Here is a 15,492-nt window from a genome sequence, read left to right on the forward strand (position 1 = left end):
GGACGGGACGGGTCCGCCCCGGGCGCCGCCGCTGCCAGGGCGTAACCGAGGGCTGACTACAACTCCCAGCGTGCCCCGCGGCGCCTCCCTCGGGGCTCCGGCCGCCCGCTCACTTCTCATTGGCCGTGCCGCGCTCTGGCGTCACGAGCCCATGTGGGAACCGCGCAGGGTGATTGGCTGGCGCTCCCGCCGCGGCAGCCAATGGCCGGTGCGAGCGCCGCCGCTGCGGGCAGCGGGGCCGGTTAAGGTGGAGCGGGTGGAGGGGCTGGGATGGGGCAGCCCCGCCGTGCCCCGCCCCTCCCGGTGGGGCTGCCCCGGACACACCCAGGGCTGGTCCCGGGGGACCCCGGCCCGCCCGACGCCCAGCCCCGACTGTGCACCGGGACCCGCTGCCCCGAGTGTCCCCGGCCCGGCAGGCGCTGTCCGGCTGCACTCGTTTGTGATGTCCGCCGCGGCCGGTGCCGCGTCCGCCCGCATCGTCGGGGGCGGTGGCAGCGCCCGGGGGACCGGGCTGCCCCGGGGACGGGGAAAGCTCCGGACCGCGCGCGCGAGTGGGACCGCGCTGGGGACTCGCGAGTGGCGGGGCTCGGGGCGGGGGAAGCGCCCGGTGAGCCCCGGGCAGGGGCAGCCGCGCGGGCAGGCGCCTCCCGAGCGGCTCCGTTCGGGACAGCAGCGGCGGCTCCCGCGCCGGCGCCTTCCCCGGGCTCCCCTTGTTCTCCGGCATCGCCGTGCGGGCGCGGGGCCGCCGCGGGCACGGGGCGGGAGCGGGCGCTCCGGTGCCGCGCTGCCGTGGTCCCGAGCCCCGCGGGAACGCGCGTCCTTAAGCGGGCGCGGGCGGCCGGGGCCGGGCGGCCGCTCCCCCGCACCGGGGCCGCCCCCGCCCCGCCCCGGCCCCGCCGGGGGCCAGCGGAGACCCCGGGAGCGCCGCCCGCGCCCCGCCGGAGCCGCCCGGAGCGACCCCGGATCCCCGCCGAGCCCAGGCACCCCCGTGCCCCGGCAGCCCCACCGGGAGCGGCGGGGCCGGGCCGGCAGCCCGGGCGCTCAGGATGTTCCCGCAGGGACGGCACCCGGTAAGTGCCGCGGGGGCGGCGGGGCCGGGCCGGGCCGGGCAGGGGGGGCCGAGCCGCAGCCTCCAGCCGGGCTATCTCTCCGCAGCCCCCGCTGCAGCCCGGGCAGCCCTTCAAGTTCTCGGTGCTGGAAATCTGCGACCGCATCAAGGAGGAATTTCAGTTCCTGCAGGCGCAGTACCACAGGTGGGCCGGGGGAGACCGGGCCGGGCTGCGGGCGGAGGGGTGAGGGGACACGGGAGGATGGAGCGCTCGGGCAGGGGGGAAAGTGGGGAAGGAGGAAGAGAAAAGGCGCCTGGGGAAGGGGAGAGGGGTTTGGGCTGAGGGGCAGCGTGAGACCATCAGGTGAGGGGGGTCCCGAGGGGAAGATCAGCCGCGTTTCCTCGGGCTGAGTGTGGTGTCAGAGCTACAGGTGTGTGCACGGCACAGCCGAGGGCTGCGGGTGCCCCAGGGAGGGTGTGGGACACCCCTGCAGCCCCGGGAGGGGCAGGGGCAGGCAGGAGATGCGCTGGGCTCGCCGAGGGAGCTCAGCCCAGGGATGGGGCAGGAGCTGCAGGTCCGTGAACGGAAGCCCCGGCTCCTCTTTGCAGCCTGAAGCTGGAATGCGAGAAGCTGGTGAGCGAGAAGACAGAGATGCAGAGACATTATGTCATGGTGAGCTGTCCCTGCCGTGTCCCCTTGCCTCCCCTGAAGGGCTGTGCCCCTGGGCTGGCACATTTGGATGCTGGGGCTCCTTTCAGCCACTCAGGAACCACTGCCCTGCCCGGTGCTGACCTTGGGGTTGGGGAGAGGTGAGGGAGGAAGGAGTTAATCACCATTGCAACGCTGCCTCTTTTGCTGCTCTCTCGGTGCTCAGTGCTGCTTGACCCTGGGAATCCTGCCATAGGTTTTGTCTCTTTTTATGGGGGGAGTGTTTTTTTTTTTACCTTTTTCTATCTGGCCTTTTAAGAAAGCTCCCTACTCCTCCCTCTCTCTCTCCCCAGGGGTGGGTGTTTAAGAACTGATGCTCCAAGGCTCGTGGTTTGGGTGGAAGGGGAAGGAGCAGGGCAGGAGTTCTCTGCAGTTGCCAATGAGGGGTTACAGGTGCCAAGGCAGACTGACCCGGGCACCAGCCAGAGCCTGCCGGGAGCAGGGCAGCTGCTGGGAGGAAGGGAAGGGGATGGGGACAGCAGAGCAATTCCTTCTTCAGCATCTGACCTTGCTGGCCTCTCTGGGGAAAGGGGGAACCCGAGTGACACCATCCAAGAGGCAAAAAGATGAACTTGGGCAAGCCCAAGGGGTTCCCGTGGTGAATCCAGCCCTGTCTGTGAGGTTGGGGTGTTGATATTGCAGGTCATGTTCCTCTCACCCCTCAGTTGGGATCCCTCCCCACATCCTGGGGGCTCAGGGATTTCCAGAGGTGGATTGCTGCCTTTGGAATAGGCTTTGCTGGAGGAAAGCAGGTCCTCTGCTCCCCTTTTCTCCCCGGGTGTGAGGGACTGGGCTCAGCACCCCTGGCAGAGTCACTGGTGGCTGCTGAAGGGTGTAACCTGCTGTCATCTTTGCTCTGCACGGTCTGAGTGGGTGGGCAGCTGTGCCAGGATGTGAAAACAGGTCCTGAGTGGGGCAGGACGAGCCAGGACAGGATCTGGGGGGCAGCAGGACTGGCTTGCCCTGGCTTAAAGCAGTGCAGAAAATGCAGGTGTTAACAGCCTGTGGCTGCTCCCTACCTTGTCCCAGGCTCCTGGCACAGTGTCCCGGCCATTCCTCGTGGGCTGGGGCCAGCCAAACCCCGGGCTGGTCCCGGGCCAGTTGTTCTGGACAGCTCCTAAGCAGGCCGTGTTGTGGTTTTTCCTCTCAGTACTACGAGATGTCCTACGGCCTGAACATTGAAATGCACAAGCAGGTAAGTGCAGCGGGGGCCGGGCCAGCAACAGGGGAGGCTGGAGGCTTTGTTGGAAAATGATCTCCCCTGAGCCCGTGTAGCTCTGATGGCCTGGGGGGTGTGACCCAGCCCTGTGCGAGGGACCGGCTTGCAAAGGGATGCAGCAGTTGTCAGGATGTGTTATTGAGTTCCCCATCCCAAAGAGGCGCCGCTCAGAGCCCTGCTGTGAGCCCTGGTGCCTCCCTGCAGTGCATCCCTGGGGCCCCACTTGAAGGAGGGAAGTGGAGGAAACAGCAGGAGCTAGAGCCCAGAGGCAAATGGATTGTCTTTCTTTTCTTTTTTCCTTAATCCCCTTTTCCTTTCCCAAAGCCAGAGGAGTGTTTTCACCCTTCCCTGGTTCCCCTTTTGTTCCAGCGTTAATTTGCTTTCCCTCTTCAGATTTATCAATCTAGTCATCATGGGCTCTCTGCCAGGGAAATTAGTTTGGACCAATGCCTGACAAAGTGGCAAGTCAACTGCCATATCCCTCCAGCTGGCTCAGCCCCTCCGAGTTTGCTCCTTTTGTTAGCAGGGAGCGTGGTGGAGACCACGAGCACATTCCTGCCACCCTTCCCTGCTCCAGGATCCAGCGGGATGGGGAGCCAGGGGTGCCCCAAGCCCACGGGGGGATGGCCAAGTGGTTGAGAAGGGGGAGCCTGGGCTGGAGGAGGGGGTCCCTGCCTCTGTGGGCACGCTGGCAGAGGCTGAGAGAGCAGCAGGGACCTGCAGGAGAGCACAGGGTGCTGATGGGTGAGGGGCACAGCAGGTGAATGTTCCCTTTGTTCTCCCTTGGCTCCCAGCCTGGTTTGACCTCTGCAACACCGGCGGGGATTGTCAGAAACCTGAGCTGATAAAACCCTTCAGGGCAGCCAGTCGAGGGGTGGATTTACAGCAGGGGGGGGATCCAGTTTTCCCCAGGAGATGTGGGTTTTCTCACAGAGAGGCCGGGCTGGAAGTCGCAGCCCCTTTCCTCGGGAAGTGCCGCTTGCCCTGGTGGGAACGCGGCCCGGCTGTGGGTTTGTCTGCAGCCACAGAGCCTCTCCTCAGAGGATGCACCGCGGTTTTCTGCATTCCCCTGTGGGCGGGGGCAGGTCTGGGGGTGCTTTGTGCCTCTGAGGGAGCAGAGGGAGCTCTCCCAGGGCTTGATGGGGATGGTGGTGGAGTCCCTGCCCCGGGTCAGGGCAGGTATAACCAGCAGCAGCCAGGGATTCACTGGTGCGATGCCGAGAAGGTCGAATCTGTGCAGTTCTGCATCCTGCTTGGTCTGCCCTGCCTTTGAGTTGGATGTTTGGGAAGGGAGAGCCCAGGGAGAGCCCGCTGCCAGCGCCTGTGGCTCGGCTCCCCTCCGTCCCTGCCCGCTGGCCACGGCAGCCCACAAAGCCAGGATGGGTTTGGGCTGAGCAGAGCCAGCTGGGCTGCGGAAGGACTGACAGCTCGGAAGGACTGACAGCCCGGAGCTCGCCTTGGCCTGGGGCCACGGGGGGAGTCAGGCGTGGGCTCCCTCCCCTGTGCCTGGCAGCCTGAGGGGGTCCAGCAGCCCTGGGCAGAGCCCTCCCTTGGCAGCAGCTCGGGAAATCCCAGCAGGGATGCAGCGGCAGCAGGAGGATTTCCGCCAGGAGGGCGTGGGTGGGGAGAGTTTAACTCCTCTGAGTGTGTGCAGGATGCTTGGCTGCTGCAGGGGGGCGGGATGGGGCTCAGAGCCCTCCATCTCTGGTGATACCTGCTTCCTCTTCCAGGCAGAGATTGTCAAGAGGCTGAGTGCCATTTGTGCCCAGATTATTCCCTTCCTGACGCAGGAGGTAAGGAGGAGGTAGGGGGGTGCTTCAGGTTGCCCTGACTTCTTGGGAAGGACCAAATCAAAGTCCAGCCTGAGCAAAGGGAGGTGTTGGGGAAGAAAACCTCCGTGCCTGGGCTGGAGGGGTGGGAGAAGGGCTGGGTGAGGCAATGAGGAGCCGAGTGCTCCCTCCAGCCGGGCGTGACCACCCCTGTGCTCTTCCCCCAGCACCAGCAGCAGGTCCTGCAGGCTGTGGAACGGGCCAAGCAGGTCACCATGGGGGAGCTCAACAGCATCGTGGGGGTGAGTGGCAAAGTGGCCAAAGTGGGCAAAGACTCTCTCCTGCCTGGGGGTTTGGGCCCTGCAGTGATGGGGGAAAGTCAGGGTTTTTACTATTGTGATACTATTTTGATACCCACTGTGGTGGGTGTAAAAGGGATTTGTCACAGTGTCCTGAGGGTGTAAAAGGGATTTGTCACAGTGCCCTGAAGGTGTTGGATGTCCCCTGGGATACCCCTGAGCAGGCTGGGGCAGAGCCAAGGCTTGGGCTCTGCAGCGTTGGGGTCGCGTCTGCAGCAGGGAGGGACTCACGGGTGGAAGGGGCACGGGAGGAGAACAAAATCCAGAGAGAGAGAGAATAAAAGAGGCTGTGCTGAACCTGCTGAGCCCTCAGAGCCCGGACAGCCCGCGGGGGGAAGGGGCAGGGCTGCCCCCTGCTCGTCCCTGCCTCATCCCATCGCGCTTGGCATCGCAGCCCGCGGCGAGGGCAGCGCCCGGGCACGGCTGCCTCCTCCACATCCAGGACCATTGGCTCTTTCTCTTGCAGCAGCAGCAGCTCCAGCACCTCTCCCAGCACGCGTCCCCCCTCCCCTCCAGCCTGCAGCCCCCCGGCCTGAGCGGGGCCGGCGCCGCGGGGCTCCTGGGGGCACTGATGGCACAGGCCCAGCTGGCCACCAAGGAGGACAGAGTGGCCCAGGATGGGGAGAACAGAGGTAAGGGGAAGAGGCACAGTGGGTTAACCCTTGAAAGGCCGGCTGAGGCAGCGTGTGCAGGGGTCCTGCTGCCTGCTCTGCCTCTTTGCTGCCTCTCCTGGCTGCTGCATGCCCTGGGGATGGCAGATGCAGCTGGTGGAACACCTGCAGCCCCACAGGCAGGCTCTGCTTCTGCCCTGGGAGCTGCTGCTCTGCAGTGGTGCTGTGTGTGCAGCCCTGGCTCTGGGCAGGTGTTTGTGCACACACACAGGTCTCCCTGCTCCCCTGGGTGTGTTTCCAGTGTGTGAGGGTCCCCTCCCTCCATGAGGCAGCTGGGAGGTCCCCACCACAAAGAATCCTCTCTGTTTTACACCAGGGTTTACACCAAGCAAAGATCTGATTCTTAAAGATGAGACTTTTAGGGGAAAATACTGTTGCAAGCCCCTGGTAGAAACTGTGACAGCCACAGGCCTGGGGCAAGGAATTTAGAAGGCAGAGCCTCATTGCCTGTGTTGTGCTGTGTAAATTACACTAATTCCTAGTCCATATGGGTGCCTCCTCCTGTCAGGATCACCGAGTGCCTTACAAACATCATCAATATTTAATCATCATTAAATCAGTGCTCTGAATGCTGCTGGCAGGCCTGGGCCAAATTAGCAACGCTGCCCAGCTTCGCTCGTGGCCTGTTGCTGCTGAAGGGCTGCACAAAGGAGAAGCTCCAGTCACCTTTTCAGAGCACAGGCTGAGCTGAGGAGGCTGGGACAAGGAGAAGAGGCTCTGTGGGCCAGGAACAGGCAGCCAGATTTAGCAGGAGTGATGTTTCCCCGCAGACTCCCCTGGGGAAGGTGCTGGCTGAAATGCACGGGGGTCAGGACCCAAGAGCAGCGGCAGAGCTGGGCACTGGCTGGGGTTTGTTGCAGGTTCTGGTTTGGCCTGTGAGATTTGGAGGTGGTGGAAAGAGCAGCAGGAGCCTGTCGGTGGCAGTTCTGCCCCCCTGCACACAGCTGTCTGCAGTTCAGATCCTGCCCGTGTTTCTTTAAGGATGGCTTCTACAAAGGAGCAAAACAAAGTCCAGAGAGAGAATAAAAGCAGGCTGTGCTGAGCCTGCTTAACCCTCAGAGCCCGGGCAGCCCGTGCCTCCAGCCAGAACTTCTCTCAGCCTGGCTGTCTGGCCGTGGTGAAGGCCATTCCTTATTAAAAAAAAAAAAAAATTTAAAAAAAAGGTTGAAATGCTCCATCTGTCTGGGGTTAATCCTCAGTGTTCTGCCATGGTTAGCCAGAGCTGGTGTGAGTCAGGCTGAGCCAGGGGTGCAGGGCTGGTGGCAGGCATCTGGTCCTGCTCCAGACCACGGCCTTGGAGCAGTGCCTGCAAGAATCCCTCAGATTCCCATCCCTGCCTGCCTCTCTCTGCCAGCAGGGACCTGGACTCGTTCTCTCCAAACACTGGTGGATGTTCAGCAGCAAAAATCAGCCAGGGAAGGTTGCTGAACCCCAGCCCACAATGCTGTGCTTGGATTTGCAGTAAATGCCTGGCACTTCTTCCCTGGGCTCAGGGGAGTGGACCTGCTTTGCTGTGCATGTACAGAAGCCTCAGAGAGTTTCCAAGCAGGGCTTCCTAAGGAGATAGGAGGGGTGTGAGCCAGGGGATCTCAGCTGGCCAGGTTGTCCCCTCCTGGTGGCTTTGTTGTCATGTCTAGGGAAGAGATTCCAAAGCTGGGATCATTTCTTGGAAGGAGGTGGGTGGGTAGAGATTCCCCTGCTTCACTGAGGAGCACCAAAGTGCTCCCATTAGACAACAGAGAAGCCACACTTCAGGTGGGCAAAGTGGGAAATCAGGTGTGGTTTGTTGTTTATTTATTTTCTAAACCTGTGTCCTGCTGTTTCCTGCCTTGCCCTGCTGTGCCCCTCTCTCCTTCCTGCCTGGGTACGTGGGGCACAGGCTTGGCATTAACCTCTTCCTGTCCTCCCCTCTGCTCTGGCATGGACCTGGGATGCTCTCCCTGCTGCTGCCTGCTTCCAGAACACACCCCAAGCCGGGTAAGTTGTGACAGGGAAGTGGCCTCAGCTGGCCCTGGTGGCATCTCCAGGGTGCTCCAAGCTGGCCACCAGCCCTGGGAAGGGATGGGGCTGCTGGCTGAGCCCTGCTGGCCTGGGTGGGCTGTGTTTGCATCAGGGTTTTGTAACTGAATCTTCTGGGCCACCTCAATTCAGTCTTCGCTGATGCAAAGACCTAAAGATCAAGGGCTGCTCCCAAAATAACCAGCTCTGTCCTTTTCAAGGAGTTTCCAGTTTAGGAATCGTTCTGAACAGGTCTCAGAGCTGCCAGCCCCTCTGCAGTCCTTGGCTGCCCCCTCCCTTTTAGGATCCCCCCAGCCCCAGAGCTGTGACTCCCTTCCCAGGCTCCACAGTAGCTGTGCAGAATCCAGGGTACAAGGAAGGGTTAATGATCTCCTTGGGGAGCTGTAGGCATCGATCTTGGGCTTGTGAGGTGGGAGAGGAGGAAGCAGAGGAGGTGTCTGTGATCCCATGACTGCCCAGGCACCTCCCCTGAGATAGCCTGGGGGACAGGGAACCCTTTCTGCCCCCTGGTTCTGGGTCAGAACTGTTGATCTGACGGTGCTGGGAGCAATCAGCTGCAGGGAGCCCTGGGGTGGGGCACCTCCATCATTTTTTGGCTGCATCATCACAGGTTTGGGGGTGCCAGGGCACGTGTGACACCCCTGCAGCTGCCAGCAGCATCTGAGAGGGGTGTTCTTCCTGCTGGGCCCCCTCTGCTTCCCAACCCTCCTGGCAGGGTTGAGGTGAAGCAAACACGGCTGCAGTGGGGATTTTCTGCTCCACCCTGGCTCGTTGTCCCTGCAGGGGTGGGTCTCTCTCTGGTAGTGCTGGGGATGATCCTTGCTTGGCTTTGGGGGGTTTGGGGTCCTTCCCAGCAGCCAGGGGGGATGGAGGTGCTCATGGAGCAGGGCCTGGCCCCACAGACAGGTGAGGGGTGGCTGTCTGTCCTCTCAGTGGCTCACACACCTTCCTCTCCCTCTCTGCCTCAGAGCGTTTCTTCTTCCCCTCCCGAGAGCCCGCAGGACGAGGAGCGGACAGGGCTGAAGAGGAAGCGGGAGGAGAAGGAGCTGCCTGGGCATTCTGTGAGTGCCCCAAGGGGTGTGCCTGGGGGCACTGGGCTGGGGACGGGGCTGGGGAGCCCCTGCTGCACAGGGCTGGGGTCCTGTGAGCAAGAACAAAGCAAAGAGGAGCCCCAGGGAGGCCCCTCAGCCCGAGGTGTGGGTCCTGCTGCCAGCAGGACACAGTTGGTGTTGCTCCATGGAGTGATGTGCAGGAGAAAATGGATCCCTCTGTTCTCTGGGGTCCTGGGGCAGAACACAGAGCCTGGTCCAGCATCTCCCTGTCCTGACTGAGCCCTTCTGGATTTCTCCCTCCTTGCAGGACAGCGATGGGGACAAGAGTGACTACAACCTGGTGGTGGATGAGGTAAGCCCTTGCAGCCTGGCAAGGTATTCTGCTCAGTTGTTAGGTTTAGTACTCTGGTTCCTCAGCTTTGGGGTTCTTTAGGCTCCAGCTCATTGCTGCTGGGCAGCAGTGACCAGCCAGGACACGTGCCAGCCCTGCTCTGGTGCGTTGTGCCAGCCAAGACTGATTCCACTCCCACTGCTCTGGGAAGGCTGTGCCAGCCAGGGCTCAGCTTTGCCAGCCACAGGCTTGGCTCTGCTTCACAATCCCCTTCCAGCCCCTCTGCTGCAGCATCCCATATGGGGAGGCTGATAAGCTGGGATGAGAGCTCCGTGGAGCTCGCTTTGCTGCTGGCAGCTCCTGTGGGTGGAGGTGGCAGGAGCCTCAGGGCACACCCTGGCCCTGCCACCCCCAGGCCTTGGCCCCACGTCCTGCCTGGCCCTCGAGCAGCCTCGACTTTAACCCACCTCAGTGCAGGGCATTCACTGAATTCCAGTCTATTGCAATGGAACTGCCACATGCTTGTGGCGTTCTAACCTTTCCTGACCGAGGCACACGTGACAGAATTTGATCCCAGCCACCACTATTCTCAGTAAAGATGTTTTTGGGGACGTACTTGTTCCTTTCCTAGAAGATAGAGGGGAGAGAAAGACATGAGGTCTTTTTTACTGGTGCCATTTCCTAAGAAAATACGAGCCCTGAAAGGAAGATCAGCAGGAATTTCTGCAGAAAATGACACTTGTGAAAGCTGCTCATTGTGGTGATCAAAAGTCACAGACCTGGTTGAATGGTTATAGGAGAGCAAGGGCTGAGGGGTGGCCTTGCCTCTGAAATGGCAGCCCTGTCTCATCTCCTCATGTGTGCTGATCCCCGTTCCCTCCTTGTGAAGGCACCCGTGGCCACCAGTGTCCTCTGAACCCGCTGTCACCTCTCATTTCACTCAAAGAGAAAAACCGAGCCCGTCCCTCATCCAGGGGAGCAGAACGCAGGAACGCTCCTCATTCAGCCCCGGGTGACCTGGCTGGCTCCCCGGGGTCCCTGTCACCCACAGAGGGGTTCCAGCTTCCCACAGAGCTGTTCTGCCCCCAGGACCCGCCCTCGGAGCCCGGCAGCCCCGGCCGCCGCCCGGCTCCGCCGCGCCGGGAGCCGCCCCGGAGCCCCGCGTCCCCCGGCGGGAGCCCCGCGCCCCTCCAGCCCAAGGAGCACAACCCGGTAAGGATGGGCTGGGCTGGGGTGTGGGGCCGGCAGCACGGCCCTGGGTTTCTCTCTGTGGCCGGTCTGCTGCAGTGCAAAAGGGGCACGGAAATGCCGCTGGTTTGTGCCCACCCCGGGGCAGAGGTCCGTGCCCTCGGGGTAGGGTAAGTGCTGCTGGGCAGAGCACAGGCTCTGCAGTGTTCTCCACCCTCCTCCCTGCAGGATTCCCCAGAGCTGCTTGTAGCAATTGATTTTTCCTTCTTTCTTTTTTTTTTTTTTTTTTTTTTTTTTTTTTTCCTGGGTTTTTTTTCCTCTTTCTTCCTTGCCAAGCACCAGTCCAGTGCTCAGATTGAAACATCAGCATGTGGGAGGGGGGAGGGACGTTTCTGCCACTCCTTGGCCTCCCAGCCACCGCAGGGACCAAGTGATATGTCCCCCCCATGTGGGGTCAGGAGCCAGCTGGGGGCTGCGGGCAGCAGCAGCAGCAGCTCCCCGGCACAATCGGATTAGAGCAGACAAAGCGCCCTGAGCAATCTGCCAGCACAGCACGTAGCTTTTCTCTGTTATTAATTTTTTTTTTTTCCTCCCTTTGCTGGTGTCGACAAAATCCCCTGATAGAAAAAAGCAGAAGAAATAGGAGAGGCAAGGAAAAAAAAAAAAAGGAATGAAGTAGCTGTGGGGATCAGAGAGGCCAGTTCATGCCAGTTGTGCTCTTGGTGCCAGGCTGGGGATGGGGGTGCCTCCCCCATGCAGGGGGATTTTTGTGTGAGGGAGCAGCACATGTGACTGTGGGGTCTTGTGCTGGTGGGCACTGCAGGGTTGGGGGAGTTTGGGGTGTCCTGAAGCTTGCATGGGGCATTTACACCTGTGGGGAGAGCAGAGATGTGTGAGGGGAAAGGAGAGGAGAGGAGAGGGGATCAGTCCCTGTCCAGCTCCATCCAGGAGCTCCTTCCACCCTGTGTGGTGCTGGGGAAGGCTGCCCCAGGCTCTGCTCCCACTGCTGAAGTTTCTCTTCTTTCCTCTGCTGCACAGACCGACTCTGTGGCCAGCGCTGCCACCTCCAAGCCCTCCTCTTCCTCACCAGCCCGTGACTCCCTCACGCCCGGCCCCGGGCCCAGCTCGGCCGTCCCGCTCCGGCCGCCCCCGGCCAAGGCCCCCGGCACCGACGCCGTCAGTGAGTGTCCAGGGCCAGCACCGGGGGCTGCCCCGCTGTGACGGCGCCGTGGGACTGGGATGGAGGGAGGCAGGACCCTGCCTGAGCTGGCAGCGCCGTTCTGCCCCACAAAACCAGACCCACGGACCACGGCCAGCAGCAGCGCCTCTGCCATTGCCACAAACCTGACCGCCCGCCAGGGCGGTGCTCGGGGCAGGGCAGGGGCTTTACCTGATTTTCTCTGAGTTGTCATTTCAGTGGGGCTGCACGGAGCCGGGCACTTCAGGGCTTGGCTCTGGGGGCTGCAGGGGGTGGCCGTGCAGGCGCCCCTCTCCCCCGGGTGACGCCGGCTCGCGCCCGTGGGCCAAGACGGGGGTCTCTCCTCGTGCAGCTCTCCGCAGCCCCCTGAGCTCCTCCAGCCCCTTCACGTCCTCCCTGGGCACGGTGCCCCACGCTGCCCTCGGCGGGGAGCTCCCGGCCCCCGGCCTCTACATGGGCATCCACCTCTCGCCCCAGGTCGGCAGCGCGGTGCTCTACGGCCGCTCCCCCGTGGTAAGTGCCCCAGGAAGGGTGTGCTGGCTCTGCTGCCTGTCCCTGGGTCACCAGGGAGGGTGTGCTGGCTCTGCTGCCTGTCCCTGGGTCACCCAGGGAGGGTGTGCTGGCTCTGCTGCCTGTCCCTGGGTCACTGAGGGAGGGTGTGCTGGCTCTGCTGCCTGTCCCTGGGTCACCAGGGAAGGGTGTGCTGGCTCTGCTGCCTGTCCCTGGGTCACCAGGGAGGGTGTGCTGGCTCTGCTGCCTGTCCCTGGGTCACCCAGGGAGGGTGTGCTGCCTCTGCTGCCTGTCCCCTGGGATTGAGCCGGGAAGTTGGGGCAGTAGGAAGGGCTCCCTTCTGGAGGTGAAGCTTCTGGAGGCTTCAGCCCTCTCAGAGAAGCCTCTTCTGGTTGCACTGGTGTGTAACTGTGTCTGTGGGAACCCATTCTGGCCTTTGGCAGTGCATGTGAGGACACAGCGAGCAGGGAGCTTGCACAGAGCCAGGCTGGTCCACGGGCGTGCAAGGAAAGGGCTGAGCCCAGTTTTGGTGTCCTCTGCTCTGCTCCTCACGTGGCCTTTGCTTTGTGCAGGTGGCGTTTGAGTCACACCCTCACCTGAGGGCTTCCACCCTCTCCTCTTCACTCTCCACCATCCCTGGAGGGAAGCCGTAAGTGGCTGCACACCCCGGGGCTGCAGCGAGGGTGGGGACAAGGGGCTGAGCCAGGTGCTGGGAGCATCCCCCTCCCAAGGGCTCACCCAGGGCAGGGCAGGGCTGGGGGGAGCTGCTCTCCAACCCCGACTCCAGCACGGCCGTTTCATTCCTGGCAGCTGGCAGTAACAAGGAGCTGGGTAATTAAACCCCTCATTAACCAGGGCACAATCCACCTTGGCTTGAGTGTGGCTAATGGAGAGGTCACCTCCTGCCCTTGGGCATCACACAGGGGCAGTTCAGGCCTCTCTTCTGCTCCTTCCCTGTCCTCTGACCCCAAACTGTGTCAGACCCACTGGGACCTGCGTGGCACCGCTGTCCACGCAGGACGCTGCTCTGCCTCTCACTGCTCTGCTCCCTCCCAGCGCCTACTCCTTCCACGTCAGCGCCGACGGGCAGATGCAGCCGGTGCCTTTCCCCCCCGACGCCCTCATCGGCTCCGGCATCCCCCGGCACGCGCGGCAGCTGCACACCCTGAGCCACGGCGAGGTGGTCTGCGCCGTCACCATCAGCAACTCCACCAGACACGTCTACACCGGCGGCAAGGGCTGTGTCAAGGTGTGGGACGTGGGGCAGCCGGGCACCAAGACCGCCGTGGCTCAGCTGGACTGCCTGGTGAGGAGGAGGAGGAGGAGCAGGAGTGCCTGTGGGGCTGGGGTGGGGAATGTGCCCCTGTTGCAGTGGAGGGGACAGAGGGGCCTTTCCCATCTGCAGTGGGAGGAGGAGATGTGCCTGCTGCACGCCCCTGTGTGCTCACTGTGTCCTTCTTGCCTTGCCCTGTTGCCCGTGGCCCCCGTTCAGAACCGTGACAACTACATCCGCTCCTGCAAGCTGCTCCCTGACGGCCGCAGCCTGATCGTGGGGGGCGAGGCCAGCACCCTGTCCATCTGGGACCTGGCGGCCCCCACGCCCCGCATCAAGGCCGAGCTCACCTCCTCTGCCCCCGCCTGCTACGCCCTGGCCATCAGCCCTGATGCCAAAGTCTGCTTCTCCTGCTGCAGCGACGGCAACATCGTGGTGTGGGACCTGCAGAACCAGACGATGGTGAGGTCAGTCTGGAGCAGGGGGGCTTTAGGGTGAACACGGGGGGAGATGCTGCCTCTTGGGGAGCTGGCTGCCCTGGCAGCTGTGCCCTCGCCCTCTCCATCCCCCTCTTTCCCAGGCAGTTTCAAGGCCACACGGACGGTGCCAGCTGCATTGATATCTCTAACTATGGCACCAAGCTGTGGACAGGGGGATTGGACAACACCGTGCGCTGCTGGGACCTGCGGGAGGGGCGGCAGCTGCAGCAGCACGACTTCAGCTCCCAGGTAGGGCTGCAGCCCTGTGGCAGCTCCGTGGGGCCAGCTGGACCTGCTGGACCATGCTCTGAGCCTGTGTGTCCCCTCAGATCTTCTCCCTGGGCTACTGCCCCATGGGAGAGTGGCTGGCAGTGGGCATGGAGAGCAGCAACGTGGAGATCCTGCACGTCACCAAACCCGACAAGTATCAGCTGCACCTCCACGAGAGCTGTGTCCTGTCCCTCAAATTCGCCTCCTGCGGTAGGCAAGAGCCGTTTTTCTGCCTGGGCTGTGGCTAGCCTCAGATTTATCCCTTTGGTTTACTCCCCCACGCTCAGCTCCCCCTGAATGGATTCCCAGATCTGGCATCTGCTTTGTCTCCTGTCCCAGGGAAGTGGTTTGTGAGCACGGGGAAGGACAACCTGCTCAACGCCTGGCGGGCGCCCTACGGAGCCAGCATCTTCCAGGTGGGCTCGGGCATCTGTGCAGGGGGAGGATGGTGGCCCCAGGCACCAGCCCTGCTCTCACCTCCTGCCCTCTCACTCACAGTCTAAGGAGTCCTCGTCAGTCCTGAGCTGTGACATCTCTGTCAATGACAAATTCATCGTCACGGGCTCTGGTGACAAGAAGGCCACGGTGTACGAGGTGGTTTACTGATTCCTGTCACCATCCTTGCACCATCACGAAAGGGGGCACACCTTGCCCAAAGCCCCCACGGCTCACAGAGGCCTCCAGTGCTGGACCTGCCCTCCTGCAGCTCTACTTTCCCTCCTCCACTGCTTTCAGATACCAAACCAAGGCCCCAGCCCTGTTCTCCTGCCCATCCCTGCAAGAGGCTGGAGGGGAGAGCTGGTGTCGCCTGGCATCCCCTGAGGCTGGGCAAGGGCTGGACTGGACATCCTGAGCCCTGTCTGTCCCTCAGGGAGGGACAGGGAGCTGGACAAAGCCTGAGAGCGTGTGTCTCCCGAATTACTGCTACTGATTTAACGGCACCCTTTTTCTGCTGCAGAAACAGCTGTAAATTATCAGTAAAGAAATGTATTTAACTATGTTTTCAATCCCTTACTAATAAAAAGGAACAAAAGAAGGGCTGGGCTGGTTCTGGGCAGGGGCCTTTGCCAGCCAGTGCTGCCAGCTGTGCCAAGGGCTGGGCTCTGAAGGGTGCCCTGGGGGGCTGCTTTTGGCCAGCAGCACAGGGGAGGACGCTCCCAGCGTGGCAGAGATGAGGCTGCTCGCCTACCATGGCAGCCCCAGCTCCAGCACGGCTCTGTGCTGGGGCAGGAGCCCAGGGCAGCTGCCACCCTGCCAGCCCTGGGGCCCTGGGGAGCAGCCCTGCAGTGCTGGTGGGCAGCCAGACCGATAAGGCAAGCGCTGAGTGCTCACATCTTGTTTTCTTCACAAACCACTTCCTCCAGTGCCTGTGGCACCACAGAGCCACGGCCACAGCG

The 15,492-nt window shown here is 62.3% G+C and overlaps 1 protein-coding gene across 7 annotated transcripts; it reads left to right on the forward strand.

Annotated features, from left to right (window-relative positions):
- The first annotated feature begins 906 nt into the window (after positions 1-906).
- Positions 907-15,095, forward strand: TLE2 (TLE family member 2, transcriptional corepressor). Of its 7 annotated transcripts, none has more exons than XR_010081092.1 (20): positions 907-1,070; positions 1,156-1,253; positions 1,658-1,721; positions 2,908-2,952; positions 4,707-4,769; positions 4,973-5,047; positions 5,547-5,736; positions 7,655-7,752; positions 8,763-8,855; positions 9,154-9,198; positions 10,267-10,389; positions 11,404-11,545; positions 11,916-12,076; positions 12,646-12,722; positions 13,130-13,379; positions 13,566-13,813; positions 13,931-14,074; positions 14,155-14,305; positions 14,435-14,511; positions 14,594-15,095. XR_010081092.1 is itself a non-coding variant. In XM_063403245.1 (20 exons), exons 1-20 carry the CDS (start codon positions 1,047-1,049, stop codon positions 14,699-14,701), a joined length of 2,280 nt encoding a protein of 759 aa, XP_063259315.1. In that variant the 5' UTR covers positions 907-1,046; the 3' UTR covers positions 14,702-15,095. The 7 variants fall into 7 exon arrangements, 6 of the variants coding, with proteins under 6 accessions (XP_063259315.1, XP_063259319.1, XP_063259316.1 ...); XM_063403245.1 differs by having other exon boundaries at positions 13,927-14,074; XM_063403249.1 differs by having other exon boundaries at positions 7,736-7,752; positions 13,927-14,074.
- Positions 15,096-15,492: the final 397 nt, after the last annotated feature.

Source organism: Prinia subflava, chromosome 8 (genome assembly GCF_021018805.1).
Source record: "Prinia subflava isolate CZ2003 ecotype Zambia chromosome 8, Cam_Psub_1.2, whole genome shotgun sequence".
Lineage (NCBI taxonomy): Eukaryota > Metazoa > Chordata > Aves > Passeriformes > Cisticolidae > Prinia > Prinia subflava.